Source organism: Lycium barbarum, chromosome 7 (assembly GCF_019175385.1).
Source record: "Lycium barbarum isolate Lr01 chromosome 7, ASM1917538v2, whole genome shotgun sequence".
In the NCBI taxonomy this organism is placed as follows: domain Eukaryota; kingdom Viridiplantae; phylum Streptophyta; class Magnoliopsida; order Solanales; family Solanaceae; genus Lycium; species Lycium barbarum.
The window spans coordinates 81,737,108-81,754,936 of record NC_083343.1 but is presented as its reverse complement, the minus strand read 5'-3'; the positions used below and the strand labels follow the sequence as shown (position 1 = coordinate 81,754,936).

Sequence of the window (17,829 nt, the reverse complement as noted above, 5' to 3'; positions counted from 1 at the left end):
GCTTGACCCGGCAATACGGATTACGGATGCACTTTGCAAAATTGATATTTCAAAGATTTTAGGACTCTAAATATACTTAGCTAATTATATATTATGCGGGTTCAAATTAGCATTCATTAAGGACCCGTTTGGCCATGAGAATTCTTCACTTTATTTGAAAATCAACATTTGTCTATGAAAATTTCAAATACAACTTGAAGTTTTATTTGGAATTTAGAAAACATCCTAAAATCTTGTTTTCACTTTTTTTCACTTTCAGTACATTCAAACAATCAAATATTCTTTGCAAAAACTATAACGAAATTTCACAATAATATCTTCAACTCCAACTTCAAAATTACAAATAAAGTGAAAAATATTTGATTTCTACGGCCAAACACCTACTTAGTTATATATTATAAGGACAAAAATTAGAATTTACCAATTTGAGGGACTAAAAATCATTAATTATCCCTTCCATTTAAAAAAAAAACCCGGTTGCCCCTTTAACGGGTTAGACCCGATTCCCATCCCTTAAGTGAAACCCGGTAAAAATCTCTTTACATTTCAAAATTTCCCAGTCAAATATTACATAAATCAGGTTTTTGCTAATTTGAAAATTTGGAAATCTCAGAATATTCTGGAGACCATTGCGCATCGTAAACCCCATTAATCGGTATTTATTTTTATTTTCTTTTCTATTTGAGTGTCAGTTTCTTATTCCTTTTTTTAATCAGCTAATTTTGGAACAGCAGTATATGATCAAGAAATTACGTTCATTTGCTTATGTATGTAAAAGAAAATTCGGAACTTTTTACCATTGTAATAATTTCATAGGTGTTACCTTGCTGTTTTTATCTGAAAATGATTTTTTTTCATATATTTGGGAATGTGAAGAATCTGAAACAAGTCTGAATTATTGAACAAGATTTTAATCAATTTCGTCAATCTGTTTATTAATTTAAATTGGGAAAATAAGGGGTAGGCATTTTGATCAATCAATCAACTATGCCTCTATTTTGATAGTGTTTTCGTTCAGGTTTTGCGGCTAATATTTGGGAAATGAGTGTCACAATGAGTATATATATTAGTCTTCTTCTAGGCACTAGTGTTTAGTTTTATACCTTTTTTCTGATCTTGTAATATAATCTGGAAATCCTTTTTGCTGGTGTCAGTAGCGGAGCCAGGATTTTCACTAAGGGGTTCAACATATGAATGAAGTAAACACACGAAGAAGCCAAAGGGGTTCAACATCTACTATATATACACAAAAAGTACTTTTAATATTTTTAACCATGTAGAAACAGTGTAATTTTTCACCGAAGGAGGTTCGGATGAACCCCCCTAAGCCCTACCAGGCTCCGCCCCTGGCTGGTGTATGTGATTGTCAAGAAGCAGGAAGAATTTTGAATTACCGAGTTCAATCCATCCTGTTTAGCAGAAAGACGGATATTTCTTGCTCATTATCAAACAATCACTTATTCACAAACAAGCTCACAAACGTAGCTTGTTTGGATGGTTGTTACCTATTGTATTGTGTTGTTAGTTTAAATATGATGTTTGTTTTGATAGTTTCTTGAATTTTATTGTATTGATCTGTAAGTCTATCGTTATGTAACGATTAAAAGTCCATTTTGTGTAACGACCGATTTGGTGTGATCTTACCCAGTGGCGGATGGAGCATTATAATTTAGGGTTTAATTGAACCCCAGACTTTCGATGCGCTGTACAAATTTATATGTAAAAATTTATTAAATTTACAATAAATAGTAGATATGAACCCATAACTTTAGAAATATAATGGTTCAATGCTAAAATTTAAAAGGTTGAACCCCAAGAGTTTAAATCCTAGATCCGCCTCTGATCTTACCTTATTTCTTTTTCTTATTTTGTCTTTACTTATTATCTAATTATTCTATTTTATCCTTTACCCTACCTTTTTATAGTAGGTCTACCCCGTACCCTACTATTCTTGTAGGTTTATCTTTCAAATTGCTGACGTGTGATACTATGTAACGACGAAAAACGATACAATCTATCCAAACGTTGTATTCATCAGAACAATACACTACGATACAATACAACACAAAACAATATAGTATGATACATTACGAAACAATATGTAACAACCATGCAAACAGGTTTTTACTTAGATTCAAACCCATGTCTGGTTATCATTTTCTTAAACCTCTATGTTGAAGGAACCTTTTCATTAATCAAGAAATGGGAAGATGGAGTGTGTGCATTTTAAGACATACTCTTTTTATTATACAGGTATTATGACATTAGTTGGGAACTGAAACCTCTTCTAGTTTTTATGCACATATGGTTATCTTACTTATCTGCTTTTACTATGATTTGATTGTTGTTCATATCTGATCTATGTGGGTGTAAGCAGTTAGAAGTGAGGTATAAGAATGCTTTGCATTTGGTGCTTAATATGACTATCGCTTGTGAGGCCAGCATTTTTTTAATCCTGTCCTGATAAACTAAGTTCGATGTACTGTTTTTCTTCTGTGGATGCTAATTTGCTTTTTGTGTTTTTAGAATGTCTACTAGTGATGGTGACCACTCTTTTGATGTAAAGGAGCTATTGGAGATAAAGGCAAGATGTAAAGAGGTAAAATGTGCTCATTTTATAATATTTGTTATAGTATATCCATGGAAGTAATAACGCAACTTATATTGGACTGAAGCGTAGTTGTTGTTGTTGTATATCCATGGAAGTAATGCTCGAACTAATTTCAGGAACTTTTCATGGCACTTGGGGATTGTTTGATTCATGAACAAGTTAAATGCGGATTATAATTCATGTGTATTAATTAGGTGAATGACATTAGCCATTGTATTTGCATTTTTATCGGATGTTTGGTTAATCACCTTAGAATATAGAATATTTAAAATCTACTTATCAAAGAAAAAAAACAATATTTAAAATCAATACTATAAATATTATCAGATATAGTTGAGTAATAACAAGTAAAAGAAGGTTTAAGTAAAAAAGTAATAAAAGGACATTTTTGTTTTTTCACGTGCTCTTATGCATGCATTAGTACTACCTGTACTGTTAGTCTACCTTGAATTAAACATAAAATTATATTAGAATTACCCTGTATTATGGAGTAATATGGAAACTAAAAATGACATCCAAACATCTGACTAATAGTCCGGGATTTAATACTGGAATTAATTGGTTGAACAATTTTAAGTGAGAATATTGTGTGCAGTATTTTATTGAAACTGTTACTGGCTTTGCATGATTCAAAATTTGGGATTTTTTTTTTTTTTTGGATTAGTCGAAAAGCTTTACTAATAAAGCAAGTTGGTGTCAATTTGCGTATTTGCTAACTTCTTTTTTTAGTTTGGCCTGCTTCTATGTTCATAGCTGTTGTACAAATTATTTTTCCTGATAATGACTGGATATGTGGTAACTTTCTTGCTATTTATCGTTCTCTACTTCCTTTTGCTTCATTCTCTTTTTGACAGCTTAGGAAAGAAAAAGATACGCTGAGGGGTTCACAGGGTCAGAGCTTTGAACTGATCAGAGTAATTTCATATATCTTTATCTTTGTTTGTAAATCTTTTGTTTTTTATCTTTTGGCCATTCTCACGCCATCTTCAGTTATTCTAGATAAATAAAGTTGTTTGACACCAAAACCTGCCTTTATTAGTTGAGTAATACCATCTCCTAAAGAGGCAACCACTGTGTTATATGGCTGTAAAGCTGGTGACGTTCTGCATTTTTGTTAGTAAAATTGATGTGCTTTTATACTTCTCTGTGACAATAGTGTTGACATAGATTTAAAATCCAGAGCACAAAGTATGATCTTTGCTATTGATCTTGGAACATACAAATGTAGAAGCATACGAAAGGTCTTTTCGATGTGTCTATGCGAATAGGTTGGAGCCATTGATGTTCTTTTCCTTTTTGTATCTTTACCCACGTCAATTAACTGCTTTTTTGTTTCAAGGTTTGTTTCAGTGGTTACCTTTTACCTATGTACAATCAAGTTTCTAGTGATTAAAATTATGAGGAGCTGGCACACTTTTATCTAATACTCTTGCTAACCATAAAATTTTATATGTTCTAGCGTAAACAGATATTATTATTTAAAGCTTCTAACGATCTTTATCTATGATATACTTGTCATATGTTGATTCTTATAATCCATAAACTAATGTAAAGAGGATGGTAGAGTTTTTCAGAAACTAGTCTCTTGTTACACGATTTGAGCGTGTACCCCATATCAGTAAGTACACAATTTTAAAAGTCACATAAATAATATTATATATATACAAGTGCACTTTTTCTTATCTTTGTTTTTGAATTTTATTCTAAGAAAATATTTCTTGCATTATTTTATTCTATATTGCTCGGGCTCTTCAAAAATGCCGCAGGGTGCGTGTCGGATCCTCCAAAATAAGTACATTTTTAGAGAACCCGACATGGTGCGGCAATATTTTTGGAGTCCGAGCAACATAGATTTCATTTACAATACCAGCTTAAATTAATTATTTATAAATTATCACACACATATACGCAGACACACACACTATATACATACATACATACATACATATACACATACATATTATATATATATATGTATGTGTATATATATATATATATATATATATATATATATATATATATAACCCGCAAGGGTGGGTCAGTTGGTTGAGCATGGGGCTTTCATAAGGGAGGTCTCAAGTTCAAAACCCCCTGCCTACGACAGCAGGGGATTTGCCTTCTGGGTCGAGCTCGTCGCACGGGGCTTGCCTAGTGCGGGTTACCTCTCTTTTGTGGTTTGCGAGCTATTGCACAGGAGCTAGGTTTACCCTGTGTGCACCCGAAGGATAGCGGCTGCGGGTTTCCATTCATAATATATATATATGTGAATACCATGACACAATATTTAACTCTGGAGTTGGCCGATAAATTATATTATCAAGACTAAGAAAATAATTTAGATATAGAATTTACATAAAATCCCACATCAAAATATTTTTAAACTATGAAGATTTATATATGTTTCTTTGTCAAAATTGTTTAAATCAGTTGCAATAATAAGTAAAGAATTAAGACGAATCAATCAAAATCTTAAAAGTCTAATTTAAGAAAAGACATAAAATGGTCTAAACTAATTGGATTTGTAAATTAAAAATTAAGACGAATCCTTCAAAGTCTTAAAGTTTAATTTAAGAGAAGACATAAAATATAAAATCTGTCCAAAAAGGTTAAAAAAAAAAGTATGATATAAGAATTGGCATTTCAAGAGTTAATTCTACCACAACAACAACAACAACAACAACAACAACAACCCCGTGTAATTCCCCAACTGGGGTCTGGGAGGGTGGGTGTACGTAGACCTACCTTTGCGAGGTAGAGATGTTGTTTGCGGTAGACCCTCAAACAACAAACAACAACATACCCAGTGTAATCCCACAAGTGGGGTCTAGGGAGGGTAGAGTGTATGCAGACATTACCACTACCATGGGAGGTAGAGAGGTTGTTTGCAATAGACTCAATAAAAACATTTTACAAAACATGTTTGAAAAAAAAAAGGAGTAAAGAAGCTATGACGAAAATATCGAAGGAAATATACTAACATCAAAATTAGTAAAGATACCCAAAGTAAAGGAAACAATAGTAGTGCTAAATTGAAGAATAAGATGATGATTAGATAATAGTAATAATAATACTGATGAGTATATGGAGCAAATAAGGTGCTCTAAACTAAAACCATGCATATCCAGGACCCTTGACACAATTAGACATTTCAGAAGTTCCATATAGATTACTTCTCAATACAATTTCTTTCAAATTCATTACCCCCAGAAAAAAGAGAAATCGCTCGACTACGTACTAACCTCCTACCGACCTACCCTAATCCTCGACCTCCATGCTCTCCTATTTAGAGTCATGTCCTCAGTGAGCTGAAGGTGTGTCATGTCATGTTTAATCACCTCTCCCTAATTCTTTCTCGGTCTATCTCTACCTCTCCTTGGGCCTATCACTGCCAGCCTCTCGCATCTTCTCACTGGGGCATCTGCACTCCTCTTCACATGTCAGAAGAATCTTAGCCTCGCTTCCTGCATCTTATCAACCACTGAGGCCACTCTCACCTTATCCCGTATATCTGTTAGGTGTGGAATTGGCCAAACAAGTCAATTCTTTTGTTCACATAGTCGTGATGTAAGCGCTTACCTCATAATAGTTGTGATGTAAGCGCTTACCTCATCATAGGAAATTCATTCCTATAAATAGGTAGCTTATGGTTCATTTGTAAGATATCATTAAGATCATTTGCTATACACATCCCAAGAGAGAAAAAATCTAAGAGAAATACTCTTAGTGAAAGGCCTAAGTAAGAGAAGGTCTTTGAGAGAATTTTCTGTGGTAAAATTCTTGAGTGTAATTGGGATTGGGGTTGTGAGGTTGAGTGTTGTAAACACTTGTAATATTTCTTCTTTAATAAGATCTGCAGCAGCAACGTGGACGTAGCTCTCACATTGAGGGTGAACCACTATAAATCTGTGTGTGCTATTTATTCTTCGCTTACATCACGGCGTAAGTAGGTTCTGTCTAAGGAGGTTGGTATTTAAGTGGTCCAGCTGTGACCCTCCAATCTTTCCTGGGAACCTGCTTACAAAGGTCGGATTTGGGATTTAAATCCTAACAACTGGTATCAGAGCAACAGGTTGTGTTGTGATTTAGAAACGATGGGAGGCGAAGATGGTACGACGCACGGCATCGGTAAATTCGATGGTACAGATTTTGCGTTCTGGAGAATGCAAATTGAAGATTATTTATATGGCAGAAAGCTTCATGAACCTCTGAGTCCGAAACCAGAGGAGATGAAGCAAGCAGAATGGGATCTCCTCGACAGACAAGTTCTGGGAGTCATTCGACTGACGCTGTCGAAGAACGTTGCTCACAACGTGGCAAAGGAGAAGACCATCGCAGATATGATGAAGGTATTGTCTGACATGTATGAGAAACCTTCGGCAAATAATAAGGTATTTCTCATGAAGAAACTATTTCATCTAAAGATGATGGAAAATGCTCATGTTGCTGCACACATAAATGAATTCAATACCATTGTAAATCAATTGTCATCGGTAAAAATTGATTTCGATGATGAAGTACAAGCTCTAATTTTGTTGGCATCCCTACCAAATAGTTGGGAGCCAATGAGAGCAGCGGTTAGTAATTCTGTCGGCAGTGACAAACTAAAGTTCAACGATGTTAGGGATCGTATCCTTGCTGAGGAGGTGCGCAGGACAGATTCGGGAGAGGCATCGACGAGTTCTGCTTTTAATGTTGAAAACAGAAGCAGAAATTATGACAGAAACTACAACCGAAATAGGGGCAGATCGAAGTCAAGGAATGGCAGGGGTCAATCCAGACCAGGACGAACACATGAGTGTTGGAACTGTGGAAAACCAGGTCACTTCAAGAAGAACTGCAGGGCGCCAAAGAAGGAGGACAACAAGGGGGCTGGAATCAACGCTGCTACGGAAGACATTGGCGATGCGTTGTTGCTATCGGTTGAAAGCCCGATAGACTCTTGGGTGCTTGACTCAGGAGCGTCCTTTCATACCACCCCACATCATGATATAATGACAAACTACATGGCTGGGAATCTCGGCAAAGTTTATTTAGTCGATGGAGAGCCGCTAGACGTTGTTGGCACGGGAGACATTAATTTGAAGATGTCAAATGGATCCTCGTGGAAGATTACAAAAGTTAGACATGTTCCAAAGCTGATGCGAAACCTGATTTCAGTAGGTCAGCTTGATGATGAGGGATATGATCTCAACTTTGGTAATGGGTCTTGGAAGGTGGCGAAAGGTGCTATGGTAGTTGGCCGAGGAAAGAAGATTGGCACTCTTTACATGACGGATAGCTGTCGTGATATTGTTGTTGTGGTTGACAACACAAAAAAGACAGATTTGTGGCATTGTCGGCTTGGGCATATCAGCCAGAAGGGGATGAAGCTGTTGGTGACAAATGGCTTAATTCCGGAGCTGAAGACGGTGGACCTTCATATGTGTGAGAGCTGCATTCTCGGAAAACAAAAGCGAGTAAGCTTCTCAAATGCAGGCAGGGAGTTGAAGGTCGAAAAGCTGGAATTGGTGCACACAGACGTGTGGGGACCTACCACTGTACCCTCCCTTGGAGGATCACACTACTACGTGACCTTCATTGATGATTCAACCAGGAAGGTATGGGTTTATTTTATGAAAAATAAATCCGATGTGTTTAGTGTATTCAAAAGATGGAAAGCCATGGTCGAGAATGAAACAAACCTCAAGTTGAAGTGTTTGAGGTCCGACAACGGCGGAGAATACACTGATGGTGATTTCAAACGGTACTGTGCCGATAATGGGATCAAGATGATGAAGACTATTCCTGGAACGCCGCAACAGAATGGAGTAGCCGAAAGAATGAACCGAACGTTGAACGAGCGTGCTCGGAGTATGAGAATACACTCTGGACTGCCCAAGACATTCTGGGCAGATGCAGTCAATACCGCGGCCTTCTTAATTAACCGAGGACCGTCAGTTCCCTTGGATTTCAGAATTCCAGAAGAAGTCTGGAGTGGCAAGAAGGTAAATCTTTCATTTCTGAAAGTGTTCGGTTGCTTATCATATGTTCATAATGATGATACGGCTAGAAGCAAGCTTGATCCAAAATCAAAGAAGTGTTACTTCATTGGCTATGGTGACACCGAGCTTGGGTACCGATTTTGGGATGAACAAAATCGGAAGATCATCAGAAGCAGGAATGTTGTCTTTAACGAAGAGGTACTGTACAAAGACAAGCTGCAAAAGAATTCAGAATGTCAGGACAAGGAATCGGAAATAGTCGATTTGAGGGACTTTCCGGCACCTGAGCCGCAGCCAGGTACAACCGAGGCAGAGGAACAAACAATCCGAGAAGGTGCTGATGAAAGTGCTGATTCTGAAACAAATGAACAGACGCCAATCACAGAGCTGCGTAGATCATCCAGGATCAGGAAGCCGCTTCACAGGTACTCTCCATCCCTCAACTACATTCTACTCACTGATAGAGGGGAGCCGGAATGTTATGAAGAAGCAATGCAAGTCGATGAATCGACTAAGTGGGAGCTGGCAATGAAGGATGAAATGGATTCATTATCGGCAAATCATACATGGGAATTATCCGAGTTGCCAAAGGATAAAAAGGCATTGCAAAACAAATGGGTTTATCGGATAAAGGAAGAACCCAATGGAAGCAAGCGTTATAAAGCAAGGCTGGTTGCAAAGGGATTTCAACAGAAAGAAGGCATTGACTATACGGAGATCTTCTCTCCCGTAGTCAAGATGGTGACTATCAGAACTGTTCTTGGGCTGGTAGCAAAGGAAAATCTACATCTGCAACAGATGGACGTGAAAACTGCATTTCTTCACGGTGATCTAGACGAGGAAATCTACATGCGACAGCCGGAGGGATTCAAAATCAAAGGAAAGGAGAATCTGGTGTGCAAACTTCAAAAGAGTCTGTACGGACTAAAACAGGCTCCAAGACAGTGGTATTTAAAGTTTGACAGCTTTATGAAGAAAGCTGATTTTTCAAGGTGCGAGGCAGATCACTGTTGTTACTTCAAAAAATTTGAAGACTCGTACATGATACTGCTACTCTATGTCGACGACATGCTAATCGTAGGAGCAAACCTACAGGAGATTGATCGGTTGAAAAAAGGGTTATCGGAAGAGTTTGCAATGAAGGATTTGGGAGCTGCAAAGCAAATCCTTGGGATGAGAATCGCCCGAAGCAAGGAGGGCATCAAACTCTCACAAGAAGAATATGTGAGGAAAGTTATCAAAAGGTTTAACATGCATGATGCCAAGCCAGTCAGCACTCCCTTGGCTGGACACTTTCGGTTGTCAAAGGATCAGTCGCCGATAACCGAGGATGAGAAGAAGCAGATGGACAAGATACCTTATGCATCTGCAATCGGTAGTCTTATGTATGCAATGATATGTACAAGGCCAGACATTGCACATGCAGTGGGAGTTGTCAGCCGATTTATGAGCAATCCGGGAAAGCAACACTGGGAGGCTGTGAAGTGGATATTCAGATATCTGAAAGGCAGCTCGAGTTCAGCTCTGTATTTCCGAAAATCAAAAACAGGATTGCAAGGGTATGTTGATGCTGACAACGGTGGTGATATTGATAGCAGAAAGAGCACATCCGGGTATGTTTACACCTTCGGAGGTACTGCAATCTCTTGGGTTTCCAAGTTGCAAAAGATAGTAGCTCTCTCTAGTTGTGAGGCTGAGTACGTTGCTGTGACGGAGGCCACAAAGGAAATGATGTGGCTACAATCTTTTCTGCGGGAATTGGATCAGGACCACGAGGGAAGTGTGCTATATTGTGATAGCCAAAGCGCTATTCATTTGGCAAAGAACCCGGTTTACCATGCTCGAACGAAGCACATACAACTCCGGTACCATTTCATTAGATCAGCTTTGGAAGATGGAGCGCTAGTGCTTGAGAAGATCGCAGGGAGTCAGGATCCAGCAGACATGCTGACAAAGGCAGTGACGATAGACAAACTGAAGCTATGCTCAACTTCAGTTGGCCTGCACGAAGTATGAAAGTAGGAAAGAGCTGCTGCATCGATCAAAGTGTGAAGACAAATTAAAATTAGTCTTCAAGTGGGAGATTTGTTAGGTGTGGAATTGGCCAAACAAGTCAATTCTTTTGTTCACATAGTCGTGATGTAAGCGCTTACCTCATAATAGTTGTGATGTAAGCGCTTACCTCATCATAGGAAATTCATTCCTATAAATAGGTAGCTTATGGTTCATTTGTAAGATATCATTAAGATCATTTGCTATACACATCCCAAGAGAGAAAAAATCTAAGAGAAATACTCTTAGTGAAAGGCCTAAGTAAGAGAAGGTCTTTGAGAGAATTTTCTGTGGTAAAATTCTTGAGTGTAATTGGGATTGGGGTTGTGAGGTTGAGTGTTGTAAACACTTGTAATATTTCTTCTTTAATAAGATCTGCAGCAGCAACGTGGACGTAGCTCTCACATTTAGGGTGAACCATTATAAATCTGTGTGTGCTATTTATTCTTCGCTTACATCACGGCGTAAGTAGGTTCTATCTAAGGAGGTTGGTATTTAAGTGGTCCAGCTGTGACCCTCCAATCTTTCCTGGGAACCTGCTTACAAAGGTCGGATTTGGGATTTAAATCCTAACAATATCCTCGTTCATAATCTTATCTCTCCTAGTATGCCCACACATCCATCTAAGCATCCTCATTTCCGCTACTTTCATCTTTTGGACGTGTGAGTTCTTGACTGGCCAACACTCTGCCCTATACAACATAGTTGATCTAACAACCACTTAATAAAACTTACCTTTAAATCTTGGTTGTCAAGAATTAATAATAGAAAATGTAAATAGTTTAAATACATGCATCGTACCAATTATTTTTTAAAAATTTCAAGGCAAACTTTTAAATTCGATGGCAAATATAGTGCACATATATATATGCATTAAATGTTAAATGAATTATTTAATACTTAGAGGATACTTGATTAGAAAAATTATTGAAGGATACAAAAGTCCAACTCTTGATGGGTACTTTTGTAATTCAACTTTTACCTTAAAAACCTTCCATTTTTAATATAGTAGTAGTTTTTGGATACGCGCGTTGCACGTGTATCCTATTTTAATGAGTGCAAATTTTAAAAACAAATTGTATAAAGTCTCTCAACAAACAAATTAGGATTACCTTTTTAAGTCTAAATCCAATTAAATTCTAATATGTTCACGTTTGTCTATGTCTTCATCCAATTGAAGCTTCTCTGGAATGTGGAAAGAAAAAATTCATATAAGAAATTAATGATACATTTTATTCAACTCAAACATAGATGATGGGAAATAAAAATGTATTGATGTATATTTAATTTTAATTTCATAGTGTTGATAAATCTTTCCATACGACAAATTAGCTCTTTCATAACCATTCTTGCTATCTTTACATACATTAATAGAAATGCTGCCATAGGAAGACAATGATTTTTATATTTGAGCACAAAAGAATTAAGGACATGGTAATAGAAGTCTGATAAGAAAAGAGAAACATTGAAATTTTTTGAAAATAAATTTGTATTCAAAAACTATTTTCTCTCTGAGTTCCGTAAATTTTCGTTACTAACTCACTAACTAAAGGATTTTCAAATCAGAAATGAAGTAGAAGAAGATTTACACAATACAACACCCAAAGATGTGGTTTAGTACCACAATGAAGTGGGTTGAGAACCATGAGGTCTCAGGTTTAATTCCCAGCGGAGGCAAAAACAAAAAGAGATTTCTTTCCATCTGTCTAAGCCTTGGTGGATAGAGTTACCTGGTACCTGTGTTGGTGCAGGTAGCGGGTGCCATGTGGAGTTAGTCGAGGTGCACACAAGTTGGCCCGGACACCCCAACAACAACAACAACAATCCAGTGTAATCCCACAACGTGGGGTCTGGGGAGGGTAGAGTGTACGCAGACCTGACTCCTACCAAGATAGGACGGTTGTTTCCGAAAGACCCTCGGCTCAATATAACATAAGGCCAAGAAATTCAAAGCGATATGGAAATGAAAATAACGAAAGCGACTAAGCCATGATGAAGTAGTTTGCAAAGGGGCAGTAGCTATCACAGATAAAATAAGATAATCAAAGTATAGAATAACAGATAGTAGCCGAAATCAAAGCACAAGAACTTATATCGCGATAATGTGACTACTAATATGCAAGGATAAACTCCTTGCCTGGTGGCAATTGACTTGAGCCTTGGGGTGCTCCCCTTCAAGGTCTCAAGTTCGAAACCCGCTGGGTGCAAACAATTTCTGGGGGCCATCGGACTGGGGAAACCCTGAATTAACCGTGGTGCACTTGCGGGAAACTCCTTGCCGAGGGCCTGTGCACCCCCGGGATTAGTCGGGGCTCAAAGAGACTCGGACACCCGGTGCTAGTCAAAAAAAAAAAAAAAATATGCAAGGATAAACGATAACTAGCCTTCTACCCTAATCTGAGTCCTCCATACCCTCCTATCTAAGGTCATGTCCTCAGTAAGCTATAACTGCGCCATGTCCTGTCTAATCACCTCTCCCCAATATTTCTTTGGCCTACCCCTACTTCTTCTGAAACCATCCATGGCCAACCTCTCACACCTCTGCATTGGGGCATCTGTGTGTCTCTCCTCTTCACATGTTCAAACCATCTCAGTCTCGCTTCCCGCATCTTGTCTTCCACGGAGGCCACTCCCACCTTGCCCCGGATAGCCTTATTCCTAATCCTGTCACTCCTGGTGTGCCCACACATCCATCTCAACATTTTCATCTCGGCAACTTTTATCTTTTGAATGTGAGAGATCTTAATTGGCCCGGACACCCCGATTATAAAAAAGAAAAAAGGAAGATTTACATACAATGAACAAAAGAATTCAAAGTCCCACACGAGACCATTAACTTTCACCTAAAACTGAATCAAAATAACATAAATCCCAATGTCATTTTCCTGGTAATCTTCAGAATATACATACAAACAAATGGACCATTTTATTGAATAGGGGGTAAATTATCCGTAAAACGGATTAGAAACATTGAGATTGCAGCAAAGAGTCGTACGAAGACTGACAATTATTGCCTCAGGAAAACTAACCAAATTATGAAATTAATACTACAAAGTGCATGCCAATTAAAATAAAACAGACGTGGACAATAGAAGAAAGTAGCATTATGTTTGAAAAGAAGAGAAGCATTATTACAGCATACCCAGTGTAATCCCACAAGTGGGGTCTGGAAGAGAAGCATTACAACAACAAAACATACCGGGTGAAATCCCACAACTGGGGTCTGGGGAGGGTAGAGTGCACAGAGACCTTAACCTTATCTTGGGAGGTAGAGAGACTGTTTCTGGTAGACCCTCGGCACAAGGAAAGGAAGAGACACATTATTGTTTGAAAAAAAGAAAGAAAAGGGAATTAATTTGAATATTTTTCTCTATCAACTTTCACTTAACCTTGTGCGCTAGCGATAACCACAGGATGTTTTATATGTCTGAAGTCTGCTACCATGTCTCGTTAAAGGACCTAAAGTCCTCTCAATCTACATAAAAACAAATAGACTGAACAATGTTTGCGATTGTTGTGAAAGTTTCGAATTCAAGAAATATGCAATGAAGGCAATAAGAAAAGTTGGGGCAGTAAATATAGTAAGAAGTAGCATAGAAGATAATAAGAAAAGTTGGGTAAATATATTAAGGCTATTAAATTTCTCATAGTAATGCAATCATTACATCTATTTGATGAAGCAAAAATTAATAATTTCAAAGCAGTTTCAAATTATGGCAATATGATTGGTTTATATGTTTTTATTTCTTCCAATTTTTTGTATGTTACCAGTCTCAAAAAAAATTAAAATAAAAAAATCTTCCAATTTTACTTGCTTTTTTTTTTCTGTTTATTTTTTTTTGAAATGAAAAATAGTTGTTCAACTTTGATGGCTATTTTGGTATGCTGGTTCTGCGAATGGAATAGAGTTACAAACAACTATGAAGTATGAACTTGAACTATGAGATCTGTTGTCTTATGAACTATGAAGATATAATATGCGTGTTTAACACAACTTATTGTCATCACAATTAATTTCAAATGGTTGACTGCGAAAATAACCATTGTATAGACAACTTATATTATCAATCAGGAACATTCTATTAACTAGTTAGAAAGCTTGGAGACTAAGGTGAAAATTTGACTATTCCTATTAAATATATTTTACAGAAACTAGAACAGCATGGGCAGACGTTATCTGAGGCCCGAGAAGAAGACAAAAATCACATCCAGAAGCTGAAAAGCGAGCTGGAGAACTGTTCCCAAGAGATAGGTATGACTCCAAAGTATGCTTGTTACAGTATATAGGACTATTTTCTATTTTCCTTGGTAAACATTCCTTAGTTTCTTACCTAAAGTATATTCCCGGACTCCTGGTGCTCAGAGCCCCGCCCCAGACAGTAGAAAGATTCGGAAAAAGAGAGTCAAGCTTATGTCACTGATAAGACACAAATGACAGTTAACCGTTGATTCTCCAAGTCAGAGTCATCTTTTTCCATCATATGAACATTTAGCATTTTCCTTGGAGCAATATCACCTGTTTATGGACTACTATAGTCTTTTTATGGTTTATATCTTTTGCAGACTTGCCCCTTTATTTGGTCAATTGTTGGCTAGTAATTGTTGATAAGTCATACCTTTATATTTTTGTAGCTTGTCACACAACATCACTCCCTTTTAATAGTAAAAATCTTATATATTATATTCTGTTACCTTGAATTTCCTATTTTAGGCTCACCATTTCCAATATATACGTCGTAGATTACCTGCAGGATCAGCTGAATTTGAGGAATGAAGAGATGGATTCTCTAAGTGAGTGTGTATGCAGCCTTCAGTTGAAACTTGCGGACTTTGAAAATATGGAAAAAGAGGTTACAAGGTTAAGGGAAGAGTTGGAAACGTCCAATGTTGAACGCTTATATTTGTTGCAGCAGTTGGGAAACAAAGAGTTAGAGATAGAGGGCTCAGCTTTGTGCATAGAGAGACTAGAGGAGTCAATAGCATCTGTTGGTCTAGAGCATCAATTTGAAATAGAGAGTATGAAGCTTGATTTGATAGCCTTGGAGCAGAATTATTTCGAAGCTAAGAAATCCCAGGATGAAACAGATCAAGATAATGCTATGATGAATGAGCTTATTCATGACCTCGAACTTCGAATCTATGATGCAGAGAAAGTTATTGAAAGTGTAGAAAAGGAAAATGAAAATCTTAGGGAACAACTCCAGGCATCTGAATTGAATGCCAAAACATTTTCTGTAAAAGTAGAGGAGCTATTTCGTGGTTGGCTAGCGAACAATGATGACAGTTCCCCAAGTAAAGAAGATGACAGTGCTTCGAGGTATGGAGTGAGTATATACGCATATCTTAGTCTACCATTAGCTTAAGATGATGCATGCTTAATGTTAAGTAATTAATTTAAGATTAGATGTTTGAGACAAGCTGTTATGATGTGAAGGAACCATACTTATTCCTGAGTAAATTCTTAGTATGATTCATCTAATAAAGCAAATTGTCATTCATGTTTTCGCATTTGTTACATGCATTTCGTAGTTAGTCGGAGATAGTGATTGCATAGTCTTGTAGTTGACCATGCTTGTACTAAGAGTCTTTCTGTGCTGAATACCTGTTAATTATATTTAGAATAACTTATCTTTCCAACTATTTTTACATCGTGTCTCACACTATTGCTTTTGTTGAAGCTGCTGTGGTGACATTTTGGGCCCACTCCTTATCAGACTGGCTACTATAGGGCCATCATCAGATGTCGACTTGACTGACAAGATGAGGGAAACGGCAGGTCAAAGAAAGAATTATGAATCACTTGTAAAGCACCTTAAGGTATATTTGTAGTTGACATCTGTAGAAACAGTCACATCCAAGTCTTAGTGCGATTTAATGCTGTTGGTCCATTAATTTGAATGGTTAGGACGAGCTGAGAATGGAAAAGCTAAAAGCCAAAGAAGAAGCAGAGGATTTAGCTCAAGAAATGGCTGAGCTGCGATATCAGATGACTGGGTTGCTTGAAGAAGAACGAAAACGTCGTGCATGTGTTGAACAATTATCTTTACAAAGAATAGCTGAGCTAGAAGTACAGGTATCTACCTTTACATCTGTCACTTACTATGTCCCTTTAGGAGGAGCCTTTTTGTGAGGTTCCTGATAGATTTTCTTGTTTTAACAAGGTTGAAAAGGAAAGGACGAAATCCTTCACTGAAGAAGATCAAAGTAAATCTGTCACCATTTTCAGACATGTCAGATAAACATAAAGACAGGTCAAATGTTGTCATTTCGAGCATGTCTGCTGGTGGAGTGTGTGTTTAAGGTCTGGTATCTATCTTGACTTGTATTTCTTTTGAGGTGTGTACTGAACGAAACTTAATTTGATTAAGAGAACGAACTGTGCAGCACTGCCAAAGGATTCCGATCGGTAGTTGTATTATCACCTTATCAAATGGTGAGATGGTGGAAAAGTCCAGTTTGCTTCATTGTTTCCGGAATGAGTATAAATGCATTAGAATGAGCTTTCTATTTGCAAAAGGACTGGCAACTCTTAATGGAATCAATGTTGGCTTTAATGTGCTTGACAACTTGCTGGTTCCCATTAGCTGCTCTCCTGCCTTTGTGGATATGATTCCAGATGAAGGGCTGGGTTATCAGGATTGCACAGTTTAGTTGGATGATGATGCTTTTACATACCGGCTCATGAGGTACAGTTTTTTTTTTTTTTTTTTTTTTTTTTTTTTTTTGTGTGTGTGGTACCATGGAAGTATTCGTGGAAATGTAATTTATGCTTTTGCTTGAAATTATTGGGTGTGCGAGTGTGGACAGAGTTTGTGATTAGTGTCCAGGAAGGTGCTGGCCGTTGCAGACTGGAAAGGCCTTTACTAAGGGTGCCGTCTGAAATTGTACATTTTTTGAGTGAGATCTTTGTACTACTAGTGTTCCCTATTTGTTCTTCTCCATCCGAAATCAAATGAAATGGTCATTATCTATTTCTGTTTATGCCTTCTCAAAATATTGCTCTTTTTGCTCAATGTAATGGTGATCTGTCATCACATTACACATTAGTAGATGGATTCTACAAATTACTCTAAAGATAATCATATAAAATGATGTACGGCAATAAGATCTACCCTAAATTCTCGTTGAGTTGGAAATATTGCTTGAAAATGATGTAATTAAAGAAGAGATAATTACAGTCAGATG

General features: G+C 37.3%; 1 protein-coding gene across 3 annotated transcripts; it reads left to right on the top strand.

Moving 5' to 3' along the window:
- The first annotated feature begins 501 nt into the window (after window positions 1–501).
- On the top strand, window positions 502–17,619 carry LOC132603496 (uncharacterized). Of its 3 annotated transcripts, none has more exons than XR_009568348.1 (9): window positions 502–655; window positions 2,527–2,599; window positions 3,466–3,525; window positions 14,794–14,896; window positions 15,385–15,961; window positions 16,323–16,461; window positions 16,550–16,717; window positions 16,806–16,945; window positions 17,029–17,619. XR_009568348.1 is itself a non-coding variant. In XM_060316595.1 (8 exons), the coding sequence occupies exons 2-8, from the start codon at window positions 2,528–2,530 to the stop codon at window positions 16,881–16,883; spliced, it is 1,197 nt and encodes a 398-aa protein (XP_060172578.1). In that variant the 5' UTR covers window positions 502–655; window position 2,527; the 3' UTR covers window positions 16,884–17,619. The 3 variants fall into 3 exon arrangements, 1 of the variants encoding a protein (XP_060172578.1); XR_009568349.1 differs by lacking the exon at window positions 502–655 and adding an exon at window positions 727–767; XM_060316595.1 differs by having other exon boundaries at window positions 16,806–17,619.
- Window positions 17,620–17,829: the final 210 nt, after the last annotated feature.